At 34.8% G+C, this 22910-nt stretch overlaps 1 protein-coding gene across 2 annotated transcripts in view; it reads right to left on the reverse strand.

Annotated features, from left to right (window-relative positions):
* The window catches only part of LOC135128994 (neurotrimin-like), a 263914-nt gene that overhangs the window by 126755 nt on the left and 114249 nt on the right, over window positions 1–22910 (reverse strand). For both annotated transcript variants that reach the window (XM_064056078.1, XM_064056077.1), the window contains exon 2: window positions 17272–17369. In XM_064056078.1, the coding sequence (XP_063912148.1) occupies window positions 17272–17369 (98 nt within the window). The remainder of the gene's footprint in view (window positions 1–17271; window positions 17370–22910) is intronic.

Genomic DNA, 22910 nt, shown 5'->3' on the forward strand with positions numbered 1-22910 from the left:
CATTACAACGACGTAAAGTTTTAGTACGTAAGTCCCTATAGCCACAGTTAAAAAAGGGTTCGGACAATTTTTCTGAAGTAATTGTAAATTTCTCAGTCTTTAAAATTTTTCTGCATTGGTATTATTGCTAGATCTTTGTCGGTGTTTAAGACCCCACTCTGTTCTAAATATTTTATGAAAAGCAAATTTCAAGAAGCTGATCTAAGGTTATAGAGACGGTAGGCGAAGAAAGGGCCGATTGATAAGGTTGTATATCATGTTGTCAATCGTTTAAATTTTTGAATTTTGAAATTCAGTTGAACTATAAGCTTTTCACAACAATTATTTTTGATCTCATAAAATTGTCAGCTTAATACCTACCAAAGTTTTGCTTTTATTCATATTATTGCTATACTTTCGTCGACGCTTAAAACTCCATTATCTTGTGTTTTCTGAATGAACAAATTTTGGGAAGTAGGTAATAAACATAAATAAAGTGTGTGGATAGTTTTTCTTAAGTTATTATTGGTTCCTCAAAGCACTGTATAGACAAACACTGTCCACTCAAAATGTTCATAGAACAGTTTTATATATTTGTTTTTTCAGTGACCATATTCTTTCCATTTCTGGGTATCAGTAGACGAAACAACCGATTCATTTGCCAATTGTTTTTGGAATATTAGTGCGCATTCGTTAATATAATTGTTAAAATTGCGAATGCATAGAACAACAAACGAAACTAGTATTTAAACACGCCCTCAAACACGTGTAGTAATAAAGCAACTAAATTATTGAGTAGAGAGCACGTAACTAACAGAGCCGTTAATGCACGAAATCCAACACCTCCGAAGAGAACTCGCTGAAATAGAGGGCATGTATGAAGCTCGTTTACAGAGAAAGAAGAGATCAATTACGTAACAACGATCACATCATTTGTTAGATGACTTCGACTACTCAACAAACTCTATCGATGCCAGTAGTGATGAATCTGAATTTAAATCAGTTGTTAAGAAATGTTGGTTTCATCTTGGAAAAGTTCATAGGAATGTAAGAGGCAACAAATTGGTTTGAAATTAAGCTCTTGAATGGTCTTTATAACACTATTAATTGGGCACGCGATGTTATTGTGAAAAGATTCTTTTTTCTGTGGCATCAATCTGGACAATTTGCACAGTTCTTGAATAATAAATGGAGTTTCAAGTTCTTGTGTTTGAAGTGACTACACGAAACGGGCGCCACTTCTTTCTCCAGTCGAATAGTCCCAGTTTCGGACATTACGTCGGCGCGGCTGTCACGAATTAATCCCTGACCCCGGAATCCTTGTCACGCTTTCCAAAATTTGCACCATTACGATTTATAAGAAAAAATTAATACTCAATCCAGAGTGAGGAAAATCATCGGATAAAATAACTTTATATTACATTGATATTGACCGATATTAAGTTTCATACGCGCTCTTGTTAATGAGATTTAAAATGTGCTTAAATTATGTTGTGTCTTACGCTTTTGTAATATGATGAAAATGTTCACTCGACAATAATTTTGTTGTTATATAAAAAAAAAATCCTCGTTAGTTCCTGAGCGTAACCCGGACAGATAGTCTTGTAGTGGCGTTTTGATACATATCCAATTTCGTGTTTTCTTGACCTTTCAATTATTATTATACTGATATATAACTGAAATCTGTTGTAATTTTCAAGACATGTTCCGTCAAATGTAACAACAAAATACAAAAACTAATAAAGTGTTTAGCAACAGTCAAGTTTAATAATATAAAAAATGTAGTTTCAATGTGATACTCGTTATACAAGTGTAAAAACTAACTGAAGCTTCTGAAACTATGATATTCTCAATATTTCGAACAACCTCCTATGTTTTAAATACGAATAAAAAATGCAATATATATTATTATAATATCCGTAGCATACAACACATTTAACTCAATATAACCTGTCAGGACTTTTTATAAAAATCTGAGGAAATCCGACCAAAAGTTCATTCTTTTATGGCCTTTTAATCCATCTAATCCTTCTTGCTGGTGTTAATTACGTCGTGTATGCGTAAAGATTATTTAAACCAAATATTATGAAAAAATTCTCCAAATAACTGACGTTATGTCTCATCAAATTAACTTTGTCCTTTTGGAGCTTCACAGCACGTTAAAATTAAGTTCGTCAAAATGTAAAGTTTTCATTTAAGGGGTCTTAAAGTAATGCTAATGACGAAATGACTATCAATATAAACTACATTAAGCTTCTAATTTAACTTGTTGGCAAGTTAGTGAAAAAGTTATTTGTTTTTTTATTGTTGGTAACATTTTAGACAATTTTATTCAAAAATGTTTTTATATAACCCGTTGTAAACGTCATGCGAACGAAATAATAACTGAATACAGCAATGTTGCGCTCGCCTATATTTAATAATAATAAAATAATTATTTTCATAACAAGAGCTACTTACCAAAAATTATGTTCAGAACGTTTTGCTCCATTGTAGCTTAATTAATAATTTTAGTGTCTCCTCTGTTTTGAGAAGACAACTTGCTACGTGCTTAATCGTCGCATTCTTTTTGATGTATAAACACATACAATTGAAAATAAACCTAGCAAAATTAGATTTTTAATCTTTCGAAGAACCTGTATATATCCGAAATAATTCAGAGGCGAGGGAAGTTCTGTTCTAAACAAGCTGAGACCAATTTTAAACTACGGTGTTTTCAGATGTTCGATTTGTTGGTTTACTTAGCGCCTTGTGAGTAGTTTTAACTTTTCTAGAAACCTTCTTTCTGTGCAAAAACTAGTTTTAATATTTTTGACGTACCTGGAAATCATTAAGTCTTATTTTCGTTTAACTCATCTGCATACAGAGTGTTCAATTAGTTTATGAACGAAAGCGAAATAACTGATTGTTTGTAATCTCTTAAAGGTGTCATTTAAAAAAGAGATTTTTTTTTCGAATTCAACGAGACCTAACTTTAAAATGGCACAAGATTTCGCATTGCGGTTCAAAGTTTTCGATTTCTTGAGGTTTTTTAGGTCCGTGACCCGATTTTCAAGATGAATAGTCGCTCTGTTTAGGTTGGAAGGGCGAATCTATACGAAGGTGTGATTTCTGTGGTGGAATAAAAAAAGTTTTTTTTCAAATTCAATGTAACTGAACTTCAAAACGGCACGAGGTTGGGCATTACAGTTTAAAGTTTTCTATTCTATGAGGTTTTTTAGTTCCGTAAGCTACTTTTCGGACCGAATTGTCGATCCGTTTAGTTTGGGCCTCAAAACATTTTTTTTAACGAAACCTAATTTCAAAATGGAACGAAATTCCAAAGTGCAGTTTAAAGCATTTGATTCTTTGAGGACTTACAATTTCATAGGCCAAATTTCAGATCGCATGGGTGATCCGTTTAAGCTGGAAAGACAAATTACAAGAAGGTGTCATTTTTAGCTTACAAAATAGACGTTATTCAATTTCAACCAGACCTAATTTCAAGACGGGAAGAGATCCTAAGGTGCGGTTTGAAGCGTTGGATTCCTTGAGGCTTCCTAGTTTTGTAGTCCACTTTTCAGCGTTTATTGTTCAGAGATGAATTATAGAAAGCTGTCACTGTTGGTTTAAAAAGCAATGGTAAATAACATTGCAAATCGAAACATTAGATTCTTTGAAGATTTCCAAGCAGCATACGATGCAGTGGTTTAAAGCACTCGAGGTTTTGATGCTCTTAAGTTCCATAATCCAATTTTCAAACCGAATGGTTAATCCGTTTAGTTTGGAGAGGCAAACATTATGAAGGTGTCATTTTTGACTTAAAAACAGTCCCTTTTCAATTTCAACGAAACTTAACTTCAAAACGGCATCAGACTCCGCATTGCGGTTTAAAGCATTCGATTCGTTGAAGCTTTTTAGTTCCGTGAGCTAATTTTCAGACCGGATAGTCGATATTTTTAGGTAGGAAAGACGAATTGAAAGAAGGTGTCATTTTCAGCTTAAAACAGACTTTTTTCAATTTTAGCGAGACCTAACTTCAAAACAGCACAAGTTTCAACATTTGGGTTTAGAGCATTCGATTTATTGAAGCTTTTTAATTCCGTAGCTCAATTCTCAGAATAAATTAGTAATTCTGTTTAAGCTGAAAAGACGATTACGAATATAGGAAGGTGTCATTTCTGATAAAAAAAGTCATTGTCAATTTCAACGAGACCCAACTTCAAAACAGTACGAGATTCTGCATTGAGCACTCGATTTATTAACGATTTTTAGTTCCGTAAGCTAATTTTAACGCTGAACAGTAGATCCGTACAGTTTGGAGAGGCGAATTATGGAAAAGTGTCATGTTTGACTTCAAAACAGGCTTTTTTCAACTTCAACGAAAGCTGATCTCAAAACGGCAAGAAATTCAGAAATGGGGTTCAAGGCATTCAATTCGTTGAGGTTTTATAATTCAGCAAACCAATTTTCGAATCCGATCGACGATCTGTTTAAGTTGGGGAGACGAATTTATTGGAAGGTATCATTTTTGGCTTAAGAACGGCACCTTTCAATTTCAACGAAATCAAACTTCAAAACGGCACAAGATTTCGCATTGCGGCTTAAAACATTCGATTCGTTGAGGCTTTTTAGTTCCGTAGGAAAATTTCCAGACCGTATAGTCAATCCGTTTAGGTTAAAAGCACCAATTACAGCAAGGTATCATTTTTAGCTTTAAAAACAGATTTTCTTCAAATTCAACAAGACCTAACTACAAAACGTCACGTAATTTTACATTGCAGTTTAAAGCATTCGATTCCTTGATGGCCTCTAGTTTTGGAAGCATTTTCAGACGGGATAGTTGATCCGTTTAGGTTGGAGAGACGAAATACAGTCTTTCTTCAATTTCAACAAGACCTAATCTCAAAACGGCACAAGACTGAAGTTTTTTAGTTCCGTGGACAGATTTTTCAGACCAGACAGTCATTGTCGGATGTCATTCTTGGCTTAAAAACAGCTTCTTTTTAATTTCAACACCTAATTTCAAAACGGTACAAAATTTGTCGTTGCGGTTTAAACTGTTCGATTCCTTGAAGTTCTTTAGTTTCGCAGACCGGATGGTTGATAATTTTTAAGTGGACAAAATGATTATAAGAAAGTATCGTTTTTGGGTTAATTTTTTGTTTATTCAACGAGACGTAACTTTAAAACCGCACGAGATTCTACATTGCAGTTTAAACACTCGATTCCTTGAGATTTCTTCTTAACCACTGTTAAATCGGATAGTCGATCGGTTTAGGTTGGAGAAACAAATTATAAAAAGGTGTCATCCCGGGCTTAAAAAGAGTCTTTTTTTAATTTTAACCCCAATTTCGAAACGGCACGAAATATCGTATTGTGGTTTTCAGATCCGTTAATAGAGCCGTTTATGTTGGAGAGACGAATTATTTGAGAGTGTCATTTTTGGTTCAGAAGCAGTCTTCTTTCAATATCAACGAGACCTAACTTCAAAACGGGACAATATTCCGGATTGCAGCTTCAAGCGTTGGATTCCCTGAGCATTTTCAGTTTTGTAAGCCCATTGTTAGACCGGATACTCGATCCGCCTGGCTTGGAAAGACGAGTTAGAAAAATGTGTCATTTTTGACTTGAAAAACACACTTTTCAATTTCAACAAAACATAATTTTGGTTTAAAGAATTCGATTCCTTGAGACATTTCAGTGCCGCAAACGAATCTTCGAATCTGATAGTCGATGTGTCTAGGTTGGAGAGACGAATTATTTGAAAGTGTCATTATCGCTTTAAAAAGAGTCTTGCTTCAAAATGGCACAAGATTCCGCTTTGAGGTTTGAAGCATTGGATTCCCTGAGAATTTTTAGTTTCGTAGACCAATTTTTATACTAGATGGTCGATCTGGCTAGATTGGAGCGACGAATTACAGGAATGTGTCATTTTTGACTTGAAAAACACACTTTTTTCAATTTCAACAAAATATAATTTCAAATTGTCACGAAATTCCGAATTTCGGTTTAAAAAATTCGATTCCTTGAGGCTTTTCAGTTCCGCAAAGCAATCTTTGCATCCGATAGTCGATCCGTTTAGGTTGGAGAGACGAATTATTTCAAAGTGTAATTATTGGCTCGAAAGCAGACTTTTTTCAATTTCAACGATACCAAACTTCAAAACTTCACAAGATTCCACATGACGATTTGAAACATTCGATTCCCTGAGGAGTTTTAGTTTCGCAGGCAAATTTTTAGACCTGATAATCGATCCGTCTAGGTTGGAGAGACGAATTACAGCAATGTGTCATTTTTGATTTGAAAAACCGACTTTTTTCTGTTTGAAAGAAACAATTTCAAATTGTCACAAAATTCCGAACTTAAGTTTAGAGCATTCGCTTTCGTGAGGCTTTTTAGTTCCGTGAACCAATCTTCGCATCCGATAGTCAATCCGTTTAGGGTGGAGGGACGAATTATTTGAAAGTATCATTTTTGGCTCAACAGCAGTCTTCTGCCAATTTCAACGAGACCTAACTTCAAAATGGTACAATATTCCGAACTGCGGTTTGAAGCACCGAATTCCCTGATAATTTTTAGTTTCGTAAGCCAATTCGGAATTATTACACGAATGTGTCATTTTTGACTTGAAAAACACACTTTTTTCAATTTCAATAAAATATCATTTCAAATCGTTACGAAATTCTGACTTTCGGTTTAAAGAATTCGATTCCTTGAGGCTTTTCAGTTCCGCAAAGCAATCTTTGGATCCGATAGTCGATCCGTTTAGGTTGGAGAGACGAATTATTTGAAAGTGTAAATATTGGCTCGAAAGCAGTTTTCTTTCAATTTCAACGATATCTAACTTCGAAACGGCCCAAAATTCGGCATTTCGATTTAAAGCATTGGATTCCCTGAGGGGTTTTAGTTTCGCAGGCCAATTTTTAGAACTGATAGTCGATCCGTCTAGGTTGGAGAGACGAATTACAGCTATGTGTCATTTTTGACTTGATAAACCGACTTTTTTCAGTTTCAAAGAAACAATTTCAAATCATCATAAAATTCCGAATTTCAGTTTAAGGCATTCGATTCCGTGAGGCTTTTTAGTTCCGTGAACCAATCGTCGGATCCGATAGTCGATCCGTTTAGGTTGGAGTGATGAATTATTTGAAAGTGTCATTTTTGCTCAACAACAGTCTTCTGCCAATTTCAACGAGACCTGACTTCAAAATGGTACAAGATTCCGAACTGCGGTTTGAAGCAACGAATTCCCTGAGGATTTTTAGTTTCGTGAGCCAATTCGGAATTATTACAGGAATGTGTCATTTTTGACTTGAAAAACACACTTTTTTCAATTTGAACAAAATATCATTTCAAATTGTCACGAAATCTCGAATTTCGGTTTAAAGACGAATTATTGGAACGTCTCTAAAAATTGCGAAACGATCCATTTGAACGACGTAAATCGCTACAATTCGTTTGGCCTCTTTGTAGTAAAAAATATGTGAATTTATAACAAATAAAATTTGTCGAGCTTTCTGGTTATGTAAATATTTAATGTGTTACTTACGATAAAACATTCTGCATAATGTAAAACATATTTTCTCATTTATTTGCAAAAAGGGAGTAGCCAAGCAACAGAGGACTGTTGGAACACTAAAACGGACAAATGTTAAAATTTATTGAAAACGAAAATGCTAAGAAAGAAGATTAATATTTACTGACTATAAGTCGTGCATACATTCTGTAGACACAAATTCTAAGCTTAATTTTTTGCATTTTAAGTTTACCCCGGTAACGGTAATAATAATAATTAATAATGTATATAAAATATGACCTCTATAAAAATATAACATGAATAATTTGTTATTAAAATCCTGAAAGCATATTATAAAACACTAATATTTTTAATCATAATTTATTCTTCTAGCTTTGATAATATATATACACACAAAGTTTGAATCTACTGATAAAGGAAACATCTAGTTTAAAAGAACAAAACATCCATTCTAATAGGAATTATTTGTTTGTAATTTGTTCTTCTCGACTATAGCAGAATAACGTTTTTGTAGGTTTTACAGTTCATAGAAAATTTACGTGGGTTTTAAATTATCGTAAATGTTACCTTTGAGTTCCTAATAAAGAATAATAAAATAAGTTTAAGTTGAATTGCCCGCACTAGAACAAAGCTTTCAAAAGATCCATTAGGTAAATGTACTCTCCCTTCGAGCTAAGAACAACAGCGTACACCAAAACTTCAATATTTCATTACATCCTCGAAACACATCCCCGCGCTGTTTTATGTGCAAAATTCTCTAAACCATCGCCGTAAAACAGAAGACCGTTCCGCATGTCACCGCGCAACTAGGTGCAGCCCCCAGTTTTAGGTAGAAATACGTCTTTATTAACTTTTGACCGACAGTCAGGCAACATTATGTCAAATTCTTATCACCTGGCGAGGTATCGCGTCGCATGATCGATCCCTGTTGTTCCTGGATGACAACATGGAATCAAATAAGACACGCCAAAGGGAACACAAAGGAAAAAATTCAGATATAGCGGCGAGAAGAACCTCTGCAAAAACGCGGTCTGCCGCGTCAAAACTAATTTATTTCTGCGCTAATGACGGTTTAGCCGCCCAGTTCGATGTTAAGTGTCGTCGAAAAATTACCTCAGCATCTGCTTTTGTGGACCACCTCATCATCACCGTCCCGAATTACGCAATAATTATTATCGCCAGCGATACAATTCTGCAAAGAAAATCCAATTAGGGGTTGTTTTTGTGTTTGTTTCGTTCTCATCATGCAATTTAGTAATTGTGCAAACTAATTTTTGTTGCGGTATTTGTCAGTGTCGGATTCGGTCGGCGCTGAAACGGCTAGAATTAATGAAAATTTCATTAGTTTAATAAAATTAAAGCGGTAATTTTTGACGTGTTGTTTAAATAATCAGCCATAAAACTGCGACGGTGGGATGGAATGTGTCACTCTCGTTAGCACGTCACTAACAAACTCATTAACAGAACTCTGCCTTTTCAAGAATATTAATTTACCCCGGCTCGGATACAAAGAACCGAATCGTTTTGTTGTCGGAGTTTAACTCAAACAAAACAAATTGTTTTTCAGCCATTAGTCATCGACACCGCGTGGCGGTTTGGCGTGTTTCGATCAAACAGTATGAAACATTAATATTATATGATTTTGTAGCTGAATGATAAGGGATGGAAGACAGGTCCCCGCGGAACACCTTTCATGATTGTTATGAGTGTTATGGCGATAATCTATAAAACGTTTGCGTTTTTTTCAAAAGTTCGAAAGGAAGTTTTTTCGACGTGCACAACATCATCAATCATTAAAAATTGACTCATACATTAAAGGCCACTCGCCTGGGTCTAGCTTCTCGAAGCATGTTGAACTTGGTAATGCGTGTGCTTTTCCATAAAAAACTAATTGTTTACATTTACGTAGTGCAGCTCATAGGACCAATTGTTAAAGCACACGATTAAAATTTCAGGAGGCTAACACACTAATGTCTCACGATAGTGCTAGAAAAGCTGAAAAAATGTAAATATTTATTTAGAGGTCAAACAACATAAAAATAGATACGAATTAATACGAAGTTATAAAACCTATAATTAAAAAAAAATCCAATACGGTATTTTGGTAAAAGTTGGATTAGCACAGGCATCTAACGAAATAAACAACTTCAAAATTTTGGCTTCAGCAAACACCTAACTTAAAAAAAATGGAAATTTTAGTTGTGTTCATCCGATAAAAAAGTAGCTTACGGTTGGGAAGTAAAATTACGATTGTAAATATTTTTTAGGGATTCCTGTCCAGCTTGTTCTTTTGAACTCATTAATCATACTTTAATCACCACTGCCTCTGATTCCAACAAAACATATTCTGTAAAATTGTTTATATTTGGTCTGGCGCGGAGTGCGGGGAAATCGGATGAAACAATTAGTCAAACACGTAGAGAATAATTCAGAAACGAAAGTAAAACGGCTTTTTTAAACTTATTAAGTTGTTTTCTTCTTGTTGTTGCTGTTGTAATAGTCTGTGTAATTTAGTTCCGCTAGGATATAGTCCAAAAATAATTCATAAATGGATAACAAAATTATTATTACTTTCCGAGTATAACCTAAGAAAGTATTGTAATAGGTTTCATGGGGCAAATAGCTACTTTCATGTTTTCTCCACGTTCCACGACCCCTAGAATGCGAAACAATGTGTCTATCGCTTCCGTCATTATTCATAGCAAGTAGGCATTAAATTTTATAAAATAACATGTTTCACTACTTATGGTTTATGAATCCGTCTTGAGATTTTCCCTGAGCCATCCAAAGTTTATCAAAAAATTCGTAATTGTATTTTATTCTAATATGAGCGCATGTTGTGCAAGGATATTCGGTGGATTTTTGACGTGAAGGTTGGGCAATTTTGTAATTATATGATGGGGGTTCTAAAGCATTTTGACCTCATTTGACCTGTCCTAGGACCTCCATCATTTTCCATCGACAGATCGTTGACCTGTACTAGGACCCCCATTATTTTCTGTGGACCAATTTGATTTGTCTTAGGCCTCTCAGCCTAGGACGGGTGGTCGATAGAAAATTATGCCGTTTCTAAAACAGGTCAAATGAGGTCAAATTGTCCTAGAAACAGCATCACGTTCGATTCTCGCACAGGCTTTTTTTTACACTGTTATTAGTACTATCTATAATTTTGTATTGAACAAATCAACGGTATGCAAAGGCGAAATAGTCAGATTTTAAGAATTTTCTCAAATGGCAGAGATTTTCTTAAAATTTGCTCCACTTAGTAAGTTCAACCTCCTGAACAAGAATCTGCCTTCAAATTTGCTCTCTGAGGCCGCAATAATTTTTTGGTAGCTGACTTTTATAACCAAGTAAATAAGGTGCGCTTTCCTAACATAATGCGTTCTAATAAAAGGCAGTGGCGGAGTCTGCAAGAATCTTAAAAAAAATGTATAGGGTGGCATTAAAAAAGTAGATTGTCGAAGGCAAACACCAGAAAAGTTATATCTCCAGTGTCAAAATTCATTATAGGGTGTCAAAAATTTGTAAGGTATTATTTAATTTCTTACACTGTCATTGTATTGTCTATATATTTCTGAATGTTATAGAAGTTATCACAAATTAAATTTCGCAAAATCAAAGATTTAAAGATTCTAGATATTACTTACTTCCTTGCCCTTAAAAACATAACCTCATGGCATGACAGAAATTTTCTCCCATAGATTTCTTTGACAAGGAATTTTTTCAAAATCATTGGTATAAGTTTATTTAAACAGAACTTTTCTCGCCCCTGAAGTACAGTCCAAAAAATTTGGCTGCTAAGATAAAACTGATTTTGGCAAATGACACACCCTCTAAGAAAAGGGAGGGTGGGCGGTTCGGGGCTAGTACCTGCTAAGATAAGACTGATATTAGAAAATGACGTATCCTGTAAGACATTCAATTAAATTATTATAAGAAAAGACACTAAAGCACTTTCAAATTCCAAAATTCTTTCCAAACAGAAATACCTATAGTTTCAAGATTGTACAAAAATTTTTCAAAAAAAAAACGCGGTCCCAAAATTAACTCAAAAAGTCCCCCAAAATGGTTTTAATAATTTACAAAAAAAATCTCCCTGGGTTTCCAAAATAATACACCATGGGTACCCAAGAGTCTCCCAAATTAAAAAAAAACACTGTCGGACTCTAGATTGTTTCAAATTCGTAAAAAATAAAACACTAAAAGCTGAAAAGATTTTGTCACGTTCATCCAGCAGGAGACCTAAAATTAACTGCGAACATTTTAGGTGTTTTTAGGTTTCTCAATTTTTCGATATTTTATTTTTTCGTCTTTTCAATAAAAAATCAAAACAATTTTTTGATTTTTGATTTTGGCTATTTCCATTTTTCGAAGAAACACATCGAAAATATAAGATCAACACGAACAAAAATCCTGCTTTACAATTTTTCAAAATTTCAGTTTGAAGTAATCTTGTTCTTTTTGTCCAAAATTTGAAAATGCAAATTGAAAACTTGATTGTTTAAAAGCTAAAATTTGAATTGAAGACACGAAAATTAGAATTATCATTTAATTCAAATAAACGAATAATTAAAATATCTACAAACTGAAAAATCGAAGGAACGAAAAATTCAAAAACCGGAAACTTAAAAAGTCGAAACGTCTACATATAAGCGAAAAATTGGAAATCGAAAAACTGAAGGAATGAAAATATGCAAGATCAAGAACTTAAAAATTCGAAAAATTGAAAAACTGTAAAATTGAATAATTCTAAGTCGAAAAAGTCAAACTAAAAAATCTGAAAAATTCAAGAGTTGATAAATAGAAACTTTGAAAAACTTAAAACAAATTCGAGAAATGGCAAAATCGGAAAACTAATGAATTTTTAAAAACTCAATAATGTGTGTTGTTAAAAAAATGTTCAGTCAACACAATATAAGTAAGCGCGGTGTAAGTGATTAAAATTTGATTAGTTACAAAAATAAAATTACAAAATCAAAAAATAAAAAGTTCCAAAAATTCTAAAATTGAAAAATTAAAAATTGAAAACTGGAAAGCCTAAAATCGGAAAACTGTAAAGTCCAAAAATTGAAGAAACAAAACTTCATAAGTGGAAAATATGAAAATCGGAATATTAAAAATCGAGAAACTGGATCATCCAAAAACTGAAAAAACGATCTAGAAATTGACAAATCGAGGTAACTGTAAAATCGAAAAATTGTAAATTAAAAAATTGAAACAACCAAATCTTGATAAATCAAAATGTTGAAAAACTTTAATTTAAAACTCTAAAAACTTGCAAAACGAAATACTGTACAATTAAAAAATTGCAAAATAAAAATCGAAAAAATGAAAAATCATATTAACAAAAAACGGTAATTTTTAAAAATTCGAAAATAGGTTCTATTAAAAAATCTTCAATTAACACGATGTAAATAAACGTGGTGAAAGCAATAACATTCGAATAACACCGATGTGCTTTGTTGTTATTGTCGAAATTAATACATACCCTCATTAAAAATCATAGTGTTACAAAAATTTATATAAAAATTGAAAAAGTAAAAACGACAAAATCGTAAAACTGAAAAATTCAAAAGTTCAGAAATCAAAAATTGAAAAAGCCTAAAGTTGAAAATACGAAAAACTGCAAATCGAAGAATTGAAAATCACGTTTTTTGGCTTGCTTAATGATTCTAGCAGTTAAAAATATCTGACGTATCAAAAATTGCCAACGTTTTTAAAACCCTACGTTTAAAATGTTCGCAGTTAATTTAATAAAGGAATCTGTTGTTTTGTTGCTGGATAAAATGGAAAATATATTTTGAACTTTGTTTTATTTTTTACGAATTTGAAAAAGTCGTGAGTGCCGCAGTGTTTTTTTACGTATTGCGGGAGACTCTTAGGTACCCATGGTGTATTATTTTGGGAGTCCATGGGGTTTTTTTTGTAAATTATTTAAAACAATTTTGGAGGACTTTGGTGTTTTATTTTTGGAATTTGTGACCCTACCTTTTTTTTGAAAAATTTGAAATAATTTTGAGCTTCTAGGTATTCCTGTTTGGAAAAAATTTGAAAGTGTTTTGGAGCCTCTAGTGTCTTTTCTTATAATAATTCTTTTCATAACAGGTACTAGCCCCGTCCACCCACCCACCCTTGGTCATTTGCCAAAATCGGTCTTATTTTAGCAGTTACTAGCCCCGCCCCACTGTTAGCACTCGAACTGATAAGTGATAACATCTGCAAACCGGTCTAGGACAATTCGGCGCGGCCGACTTGGCGCGGCCGACTTGGCGCGAGACATTTTGGCGCAAAGCCAACTTGGCGCAGGGACACTTTGGCGCAAGCCATCTTGGCGCGGGCCATTTTGGCGTGGATGAACTCGTACCAAGAAAAATAGATATAAATATACAAAAATTGCAGCCGTTGTTAGCATAACCTAATTTTTATAGTCAGCAACGCGTGGAGGGGTAATGTCGACTTTTTAATGGACACACGGGCGCTTCGCGCCCTGCACCCCATTATAAACATACTCCTAAATGTGGAACTTCTTGCTCCGTGGATCATTTAGTTATTGGAATTTGTGCGAATGAAACTTTGTATTTGGTTGCCTACATTTGGCATAAATAACAAGGTGCTAACCACAGTACGAACAAGAAGTATTTTTTATATTATATACCGACGTACTCGCGCCAAGATGGCTTGCGCCAAAATGTCCCTGCGCCAAGTTGGCTTTGCGCCAAAATGGCTCGCGCCAAGTCGGCCGCGCCAAGTTGGCCGCGCCAAGTCGGCCGCGCCAAATAGTCCCATTCCGTCTGCAAACATAGTGTGACTTTCCTGTTGTTATACAAATTATATATATTTATTGTTCCGGCAATTAATGTGGTTACTCTTTCATTAGTGGCAGAAAGTACCGAAAAAACATTCACATAATTGTTGTTTATTGTATTTTATAGCATGGTTGTATTTTGGCACGCAATAATCAAATGCTATGTTAAATATCAGTCGACAAACAATGTTTTATTATTGGTTTATTGATTAATTCTGTAAACAAAGAAACTGGTTACAAAATTTTAAATTAGCTATTCTGTTGGTGTAAACCGCGAATAATTAATTAAATTTTTAACAAGTGAAAAACAGGAAAGGAAAATTTGTCCAAATTGCTTTCCTTTCTTGGAAAATCATCTCAAAAGATTCGAATTATTTGCCAAAGTTTACATTAAAAACACCAACTGACAACCTGACCATGTCAATCAGGGCACAGACTAGATCAAAGTATGTAATAATGTTCTGATAAGTGACACATACACATTTACAAAAGGGTAAAAACGTAGCGCATAAAATTAATGAAAGCTTTATGTCTAAATGTGTCAACAAAAGCTGATAATTGCTTTGAACATTGCAAGCTTTGTATTACATTATTACAAAATAAACGCAAAGGAATTGAAATGTCAGAGGTTGCAGCATCCCTCTCTGAACAAAAACAAAACAGCGCAAAAAAGCACTATTTATGTGTAATTAAAGATTTTAACACATTTCACGTATGGAGCTTAACACAACATCGCTGCAATATGTTTGGTTAAAGCTAATAACTGTTTGTTAAATAAACAAGCTAATATTTTGTTGATTTGTGCCCGTTACGGAAAAGTTAAATTTAACTTAAGCCGTAATTTACAGCTACACACAACAGACAAAATTACATTTCGCTAGTTAAATCCGTTTTGTTGTACAAAGCTTTCCGAATGAGACCATAAATTCGTGCCACATATTATTTGACACCGCGAAGTGAGCTTAGGAAGTGAACCGCAGCGGCGGTCATTGTGCTTATTCGACTAAATACAACTTTCCATGTCCGAAGGAGCGATGTCACAAGGTCACCCCGAAATATCCACGCAGGATTTATAATTGCGGAATATCGTTAGCGTTATCTGAAATGCAAATCTTTAAAGCAAACATTTAAAAGACCATTTCTCTTTCTTAAAAAAGGCACCCGTGTGTTTTTTAACAATTAGTAGATCGATAACGGCTTATTTTTAGAAGAAAATGACTTTAATAGCTGTGGTTGATATGAATCAGTTTCGAAGGTTGTTATATAGTAAATTCCTATGAAAGCAGTAAATCTTTTGTGTTGTTCTGGGGAAGGTAACTTCGGTATTGAACGTCTATCGTGCGACTTGGGCGAAGCGCGCTGCTTTCGAAATTCGGGACTCGACGTTATCATGACTACCATTAGCGACAGGACGGAGATCACTAAAGGGCGAATTTTAGGCTAAAATGTTGGTATTTTGCATAATAAGCGATTATTCGTTGAAATTTGGATACTAATAATATAGTTATATTTGTTTTTAATATAATAAATGGGTTCAAATTCTACAATAAGCTAAAATGTTTCATTTAATTTAGAATTACACAACAATGAGGGAGCTGGCGCCCGAGCACCACCGCTCCCGACCAAAGGCGCCATTCTCAGTAACGTATAAGCGTAGGTCGGCCAGACGTGTTTCTTGTCAGCGGCACTAGTGCACTGTTGGTGTATTTAATTGGCCTGAAACCTCGACATCACGTCCAGGAAAGAACATTAAAAACGCCGAACTGCGTCCAACGATTTTCTTGCAAAAATGTAAAATTATAAATAACATTTCCCTTTTGGTATGCTCAAAATTATCCTCGCTACTTCATAAACTTATACCGGTTATGCGTATGTATAAACCTGTCAGCCGCATTTGTTTAGATTTATTTGTTTTTCATTTCTTTCTGCGCTCAGTTAAATCTAAATAATTTTTTCGCGTATTCATTGTTTCCGTTTTACCTTAAAGTTGGCTCGATCATTGAAAGAGATATACTCGAATAAAATTGGAATTTCAGCCGCACTCAAACAAGATTGTACATTTCCGAAACACGCTGCTATGCATACACAAATACCCACTTTGTTAAGCGAAAGTTTAAAATCTCGATTTTATTTATCGAAATCGTAGAGGTACACTTTGCATAGTGCATCGGAGACGTGCTCCAGGTCACATGCATTTTTTCGTGGGCGGTGTTTTCCATCCCGAGAACGTGATCTAGACAGTACGTGATGGATATCGAGATTATTTCGTTTCTTTTCACGCAACGACTGCGCTCTTATTTTAGAAAATTTAATTTCGTCGTTGCAAAGAAAATCAGCAGTTTATTAAATGTGGGTGAACTTTTTTACATGTGACAATAGTTCTCCAGATTTTTCGTTGTTTTTCTCACTCTGATTATGAGACAGACAGCTTGCGTTAATATTGTAGTGGAGCTACAAAACAAAGTAATAATCTTAGCAATTTGGTATGCAGGAATAATTCACATCCACATCAAAAGATTCCTTTGATCAGACCACAAGCACCACTGGACCTCGTCCAAATACTCCAACAATGGAATCATTATGGGGAAAATTTTTATAATCCACCATATGTGTTAGCGGTGTAAATAAAATAGAAGCCGTTTACTAATTTACGCCCTATTAAAATGTATGTGTTAATTAACAGTGATTGTTTTTCATTATGCGCTACAGTGATCAGAAGTATTACTTGTTCAAACAATTAGCGAACATGTGTAATTTACAAAGTGCCAAATTTTGTTTACCTTGTTTTTGCTACCATACCTAATTTCATTATTCATTACAATTAGAATCGAAATATACAGAGTATTTGAGAATTTATGTCGACTGCTGGTAAAACATGGAAAAATAAGCCGTTTTGCAACACCTTGCCAAATTCGTCAAAATTTATTTATTGGTAAATAATTCAAAACGCAATAATAAACCAAACCTTGTATCCTCCCAGATCCTCCACCAAGCACGATAGAATAGCCTCCCTGCCGACGGGCACAGTAACATTCGTAATGGGTGCACTGAACTTCGGATTTTCTGGAAAAAAACGTTTTCATTAGTTCCCAAATTACGAACAAAAGAACTTATGATAAATTCATCAGGTAATGAAATATGCATCGCATCCAGGGTGTTCTTAATAACGGTGCTGGTTTATTTCCCGGGTGCAGTAATTTAATGGAGTGTGTTAATGACTGGCTGCGCGCAAACCAGAGCGACACAGATTAGCGAATGAACAAAGCTCCGCAGGACTTCCGGTCCAAAGCTCGGCGACTTTCACCCTCGCACGTACTCCATTCTAATAGTGTTCGAGTCATGAGCACAGTAAAAACTTCGGAGTTGCAGGAGCGGATCCGACGGAGCCCCAGAAGTGGCAGCTTTGGAGGGTGTTCGATAAACTAAAAAAGAGCTTAATTTTATACGTTATTATACTTCGTCGAATATTTTTTTTTTTAATTTAACAATCCATCTATCCACTAGATGCTCTGTTTTCTGAGAGCTTTCATGATTCTCCATTACTGTGACATATTTCTTCTCTTTCTCGTCCTATCCTGTATTACGAAACGCGTGTTTTTGACTTGGCTGAAGGTGATTACAATCTGTTAAGTGAATTTTATGCGTCGGTTCATTGGGGTTTTTTACTAATTAGTTGTGAAATATAGCGGCTGTAATTATCCAAAGTGGTTTACTTTTGAAGTTAAAGAGCTCTGTCGAAGAAAGCGGGAAGTGCATTATTAACATACAAAATCGGGGAAATTAAAATCAACGACTGTATCTTTGGCATAAGATTTATATTGTAATTTTAGTGAAATAACTACTGAAAATTATGTATTTTGTATGTTTCAAATCCTATTTTGTCAGAATATCAGTCGCCTTTTAATGAGACTTTCCCTGATTGATGTCAAATTTTAACTGGGTAAACCATAGACTGTTAATTATGAAGTTGCAAAGATTAAGCTTAGAGATTAACACTTAATTAGTTATGGTCGTTTTTGTGGAGTAGGATGCAACAAGTACTCCTTGAGGATTGTATTTCTTACTTTTTTTAAAGTTCCTTCTGCTGTACCACAAAGTACCCACTGTGGCCACATCCTTCTCTTTATTTGCTAATGGTGTGACTCACTGCTTTCAGTATTCGAATCACTTACAATGAGCAGACGATCTAATGCTTATCATTATCTACATTTTTAAATATAGATAACTAATAGATATGCATAACTATATTTTCGCCTATTTGGTTTCCAATTTATAATACAACTGTTTACTGTTGAAGAAAGTCCACAAGGACTGTCTTCGAACACTGGCTTTTAGGATTGGTCATCGGTAGATTATAGGTCATTGGTAGATTATAGACTAGTAGGAAAAAAGTGGGTTTTATTGGGGTAATATTGACAGTTTGGCCTCATTTAACCGACCTCGGCTTGCGGGATTATCGAAAATAATGGGGGTCCTAGGACAGATGGTCGGCTGAAAGAGACGAGGTCCTAGTTCAGATCAAATTGATTTACAAAAACTAATTGAGGTCCTCAAACAAATCAAGTTGATCTACAAAAAATGATTGAGGTCCTCGGGCAATCAAATTGATCGACAAAAAATCATAGGTGTCTTAAAACAGAAAATGATGCCGGTTCTAAGACAAAGCAAATTGATCGTCCAAAAATTCTAAAATTCAATTTATATTGAAGATCTTAATGAGGAAACCATTGTTTATGGCGATCTGTTTGATTAGATCATGTTCTTTTTGGGAGGCAGTTTCAGAAAGAACGCTGGGAAATGCAAATTTTTTCATTTTTGACTTAGGTCTGTCGAATTTTGGATGGCGTGTTCATTGCCGAAGGGGAGAATTCCCCTAAGGATTTGATTGAACAATTTCGAAAAGTTCGATACTGCGGAATTGGTAAATTAAACTAGGGACTTGAGAGGGCAAGGGTGTGGCTTGCTTATTTTAGGCTAAACATATGCTTGGGGGATCTAGGTATTCATGCAGTAGCTGTTAGCTATTCGTTTAATTTTAATTTCCGATTGTATTAATTTTTCAAAATCCTGGGGAAGTCCCAACTAGTAGGGGCGAAACGTTGGTAAAATAAAAATTATGCAAAGCCGAAAATTGTTCGAGTCCGCAACCCGAAACAAAATTGGTGTTTATCTCAGGATAACTATCACTAACCGAGACAATTCAGTGTATTTAGGTTGGCCGAGTGGCCTAACAACAGAGAGCGAGGGTTCGAATCCCACACCTGACAATTTTTTTTCAGCGATTTATAAATTAAATACCAAATAAAACAATTAAGGGCAGTAAGGTGCCGAACGGTGTAGAGCGTGAGATGTAAGCTCTGATTCTCGAAGGAGAGCGTGGGTTCGAATCCCACACCTGGCAGTTTTTTTCCTATGCGTTCTGCAATTTTGTTTTGCGTTTAATGAAAACACATTTTCATGTTATGTTATTGCGCATACAAAAGCTTGTAAGACTGACTCTTTCTTCAAGTTAGAAATGAAAGACGACATTTCAACTTTACAAACAGTAAAATAATTGGCAGTAAATAAATCGCGGACGAATAAATCGATATTTACGTAACTACAAAATAGATAGGAGGATACAATTCGAGTTTGCGCAAATCACAGCCTCTACGAACTCGACCAAATCAAGACGAACTCACCCGATGGAGTCAAGTCAACCGAGTACAAAGCGAAATCAGAACTTTGGATGAAAAGTAGTGCGGTTTCTAGCTCAGGTCAAATGCGGTGAAAATGAGCTAAGAACCCCACTATATAACTATTAGAGTGTATGTATCCTATGTCTCTCATTACAATACTTCTGTCTACAATGTCACTCCTCTCGATATTATTACATTTTTTCCTGGTTTCACTTTTTTCTTCTATCATCTTTTCGCATTCTTCATCGAAATATTGTTTGTTTTTCTTCGGGGATCCTAGGCCTAGTGTTTTATGCACTGCTAGGATAACATTTTTTTGATGTCGTTCCATTCGGTCTTTGCTGTTTTCATTGTTGTGTTCATGGATTATTGGAGTTCTAACTCCTTTCTTTTCGTATTATAGAACACGTATACGACGCGCGCCGGAATAGGAAGTCGAATTCGGCACCGACACCAACACCGACACCGACACCGGTCTGAACTGAGTCTGAAAATAAGCATGTAATGCCGCGCTATATTGGAGTTTTAACCCCTTTTTTTGGTATTATAAAACACGTTACGATGGGCGCCGGAATAAGATGTCGAGTTCGAGCTACGAGTTTGTTCTTCGGATGATTATTTTTCAGTGGTCTGGCTGTTTGTGAGGTCTGTTATATTAGTTGCTTGTGTGTTTTTTTTATGTTTTGGAAGCTGAATTCGTTCCCGTTGATTGTTAATTTGTTGTAGGTAAGTCTTGTTTCTTTCTTCGCTTTCTCGATACGCTACTTTTGGCAGTTTTTTCCTATGTTTCATTATTTTCTTTGAGAACTCTTCTTGGATGTTCGTTTCTTAGTTTCTTCTTTTCCCATTCTTTTTCTAGGTTGTCGACTCTTTCTTCTTGTTCTTTTACCTTGGGTTTTAGTTGTGGTTTCCATTTTGTAGTTGTTCGAGTATTTGCAGGTTTTTTTCCGTTTTTTCTAGTTTGTTCAGCTTACTTTCTTCTGGGTTTTTTAGTCTTTAATTCCTCTGTAATTTTTTGGCGTGCTATGTTTACTTAGTTACCTATGATTATTTGCTAGATAGCCCTTTTCGGTGGATCGATTTGTCAAGTAGTGAATAACTATAATTAGGCGTTCCGCAGGGTACTGTATTCGGACCTCTCCTGTTTCTTGTATATATATAGCCGACTTAAGAAAGCATATTCTGTCAACATGTGCGTTTTATGTTGAAGATTTTAAGATCTAATTCGTCGTGCAAAAGATATATTAGTAGACTACTTCGACTAATAAATTGAAAACTATAGTCATGGATTGGTCTCAATAACTAACATGAATATCTGCAAATGAAAGAAGCGCTGCGTTTAAATTGTGCTGCATTAAAAATGAGTGTAAAAATAAAGCAATTTGCGTAAATTGTTCAAGAATAAATAACACTTGATATTAGTCATTCAGGTCTTGAATTAAATTGCGAAGTTTATAAAAGGCAAGCGCAAATTGTTTAAAGTCGAACTCAATATTCACAATAGCAGTTACCGTATCAGAGCAATACTAAATTAGAAACTTTGCCGTCAGATTCAAATAACAGAAACCTTTATAATTCGTACCAATTCAATATTTACTATTTAAGGAGTAAAATTCTGGAATTTGAAGCTATTTTGAAAGAATGTGAACCGTTCGAAATAAGTAATTGGCAATACTTTAAAAATCAGTTTACATATAAAGAAGTTTAATAATAATTGGTTATCACGCCTCGCTTTATTTTTCGTTACTCCAAATCTGTCACATGTCCTATCCCTTCCAGGGCCCCGAAATCTGGCAGCCCGCCCCTGCAGGCACATCGCGTTCGCCCCCCGAAAGTATACTTTAGCTACACATTCCATGTTTTCAAGCGGCAACGTGAATTTTTCATTTCCTTAATTTCCTCGAAAAATCGTCGACGGAAAATTTTTAAGGAACATGTGTTTCGTGAGTTATGATGGTAGATTTTCCGGTGAGCTTCGGCTTGCTTGTTTTAATGTGATTACGTGTTGCAAGTATCAGATTCTAATATTGTTTCAGTGACGAGTTTTAACCGAACTTGCGAGACTATCATGCTGCAAATGCTGTACCTAATCGTCTTTAACAGTTCGGAGGGAAATGTAATTAAGGCTATAATTAATGTTCCGGTACGGATGATGGCAGTACTGCAGGTAGAACTAATAATCTCATGGATAGAAGACATTTTCATTAAAGATTATTTCTTACTACACGCTGCGCTCCAAATTTACGATTCAGGAGTCAGACCGGCGAGAAACGAAATGCAATTTCACGTTTTAACATACGCTGGAAATCAATATCTAATCAAAAAGTTTCTCTTAAGCGCTGGCAAGCTAAGATTATGCACATGTAGTGCTCTTTAAGACTTTCAAAGTAAAACGTATATTCTAGAAAAAGTGGTAGGTTTTTCGACGGAACTTTCCTCGCTCCTAAAGTGCAGCCCAACAAATTCACTTCTTTGAAAAATGATAAAAATCTTTTGCGATTTATGTTTTCTCGTAACTGCTATAAAGTAAAAAACAACTACCGCAGCTTCTTCTGAATGAATTTTTGAATTTTTGCCATTTTTTGTTTCTCCAAATTTTCGACTTTGAGATTTTATTTTCTCAGTTTTCGAATTTTTCAATTTTTTGATTTGGGTTTCTTGAGTTTTCAGTTTTTAATTTTTCAATTTACGATTGCCAATTTTTGGCGTCGGTTTTTTATTTTTTTATTTTTTCATTTTCGAATTTATAATTTTTTGTTCCTTCCATTTTAATTTTTTCATTTTCGCTCCTTCAATTTTCCTGTTCGAAACAGTCCAATTTTTTTTTGTTTCTTCAATTCTTAAATTTTGTTTTTTTTTGCGATTCACAATTCTTCGAGTTTTCAATTTTTTTTAAATTTTCAATTTTTCGTGCCTTAAAATTTTC

The sequence above is a fragment of the Zophobas morio genome, unplaced genomic scaffold (assembly GCF_036711695.1).
Source record: "Zophobas morio isolate AGI-343-1 ecotype UQ-CSIRO unplaced genomic scaffold, CSIRO_AGI_Zmor_V1 ptg000014l, whole genome shotgun sequence".
Lineage (NCBI taxonomy): Eukaryota > Metazoa > Arthropoda > Insecta > Coleoptera > Tenebrionidae > Zophobas > Zophobas morio.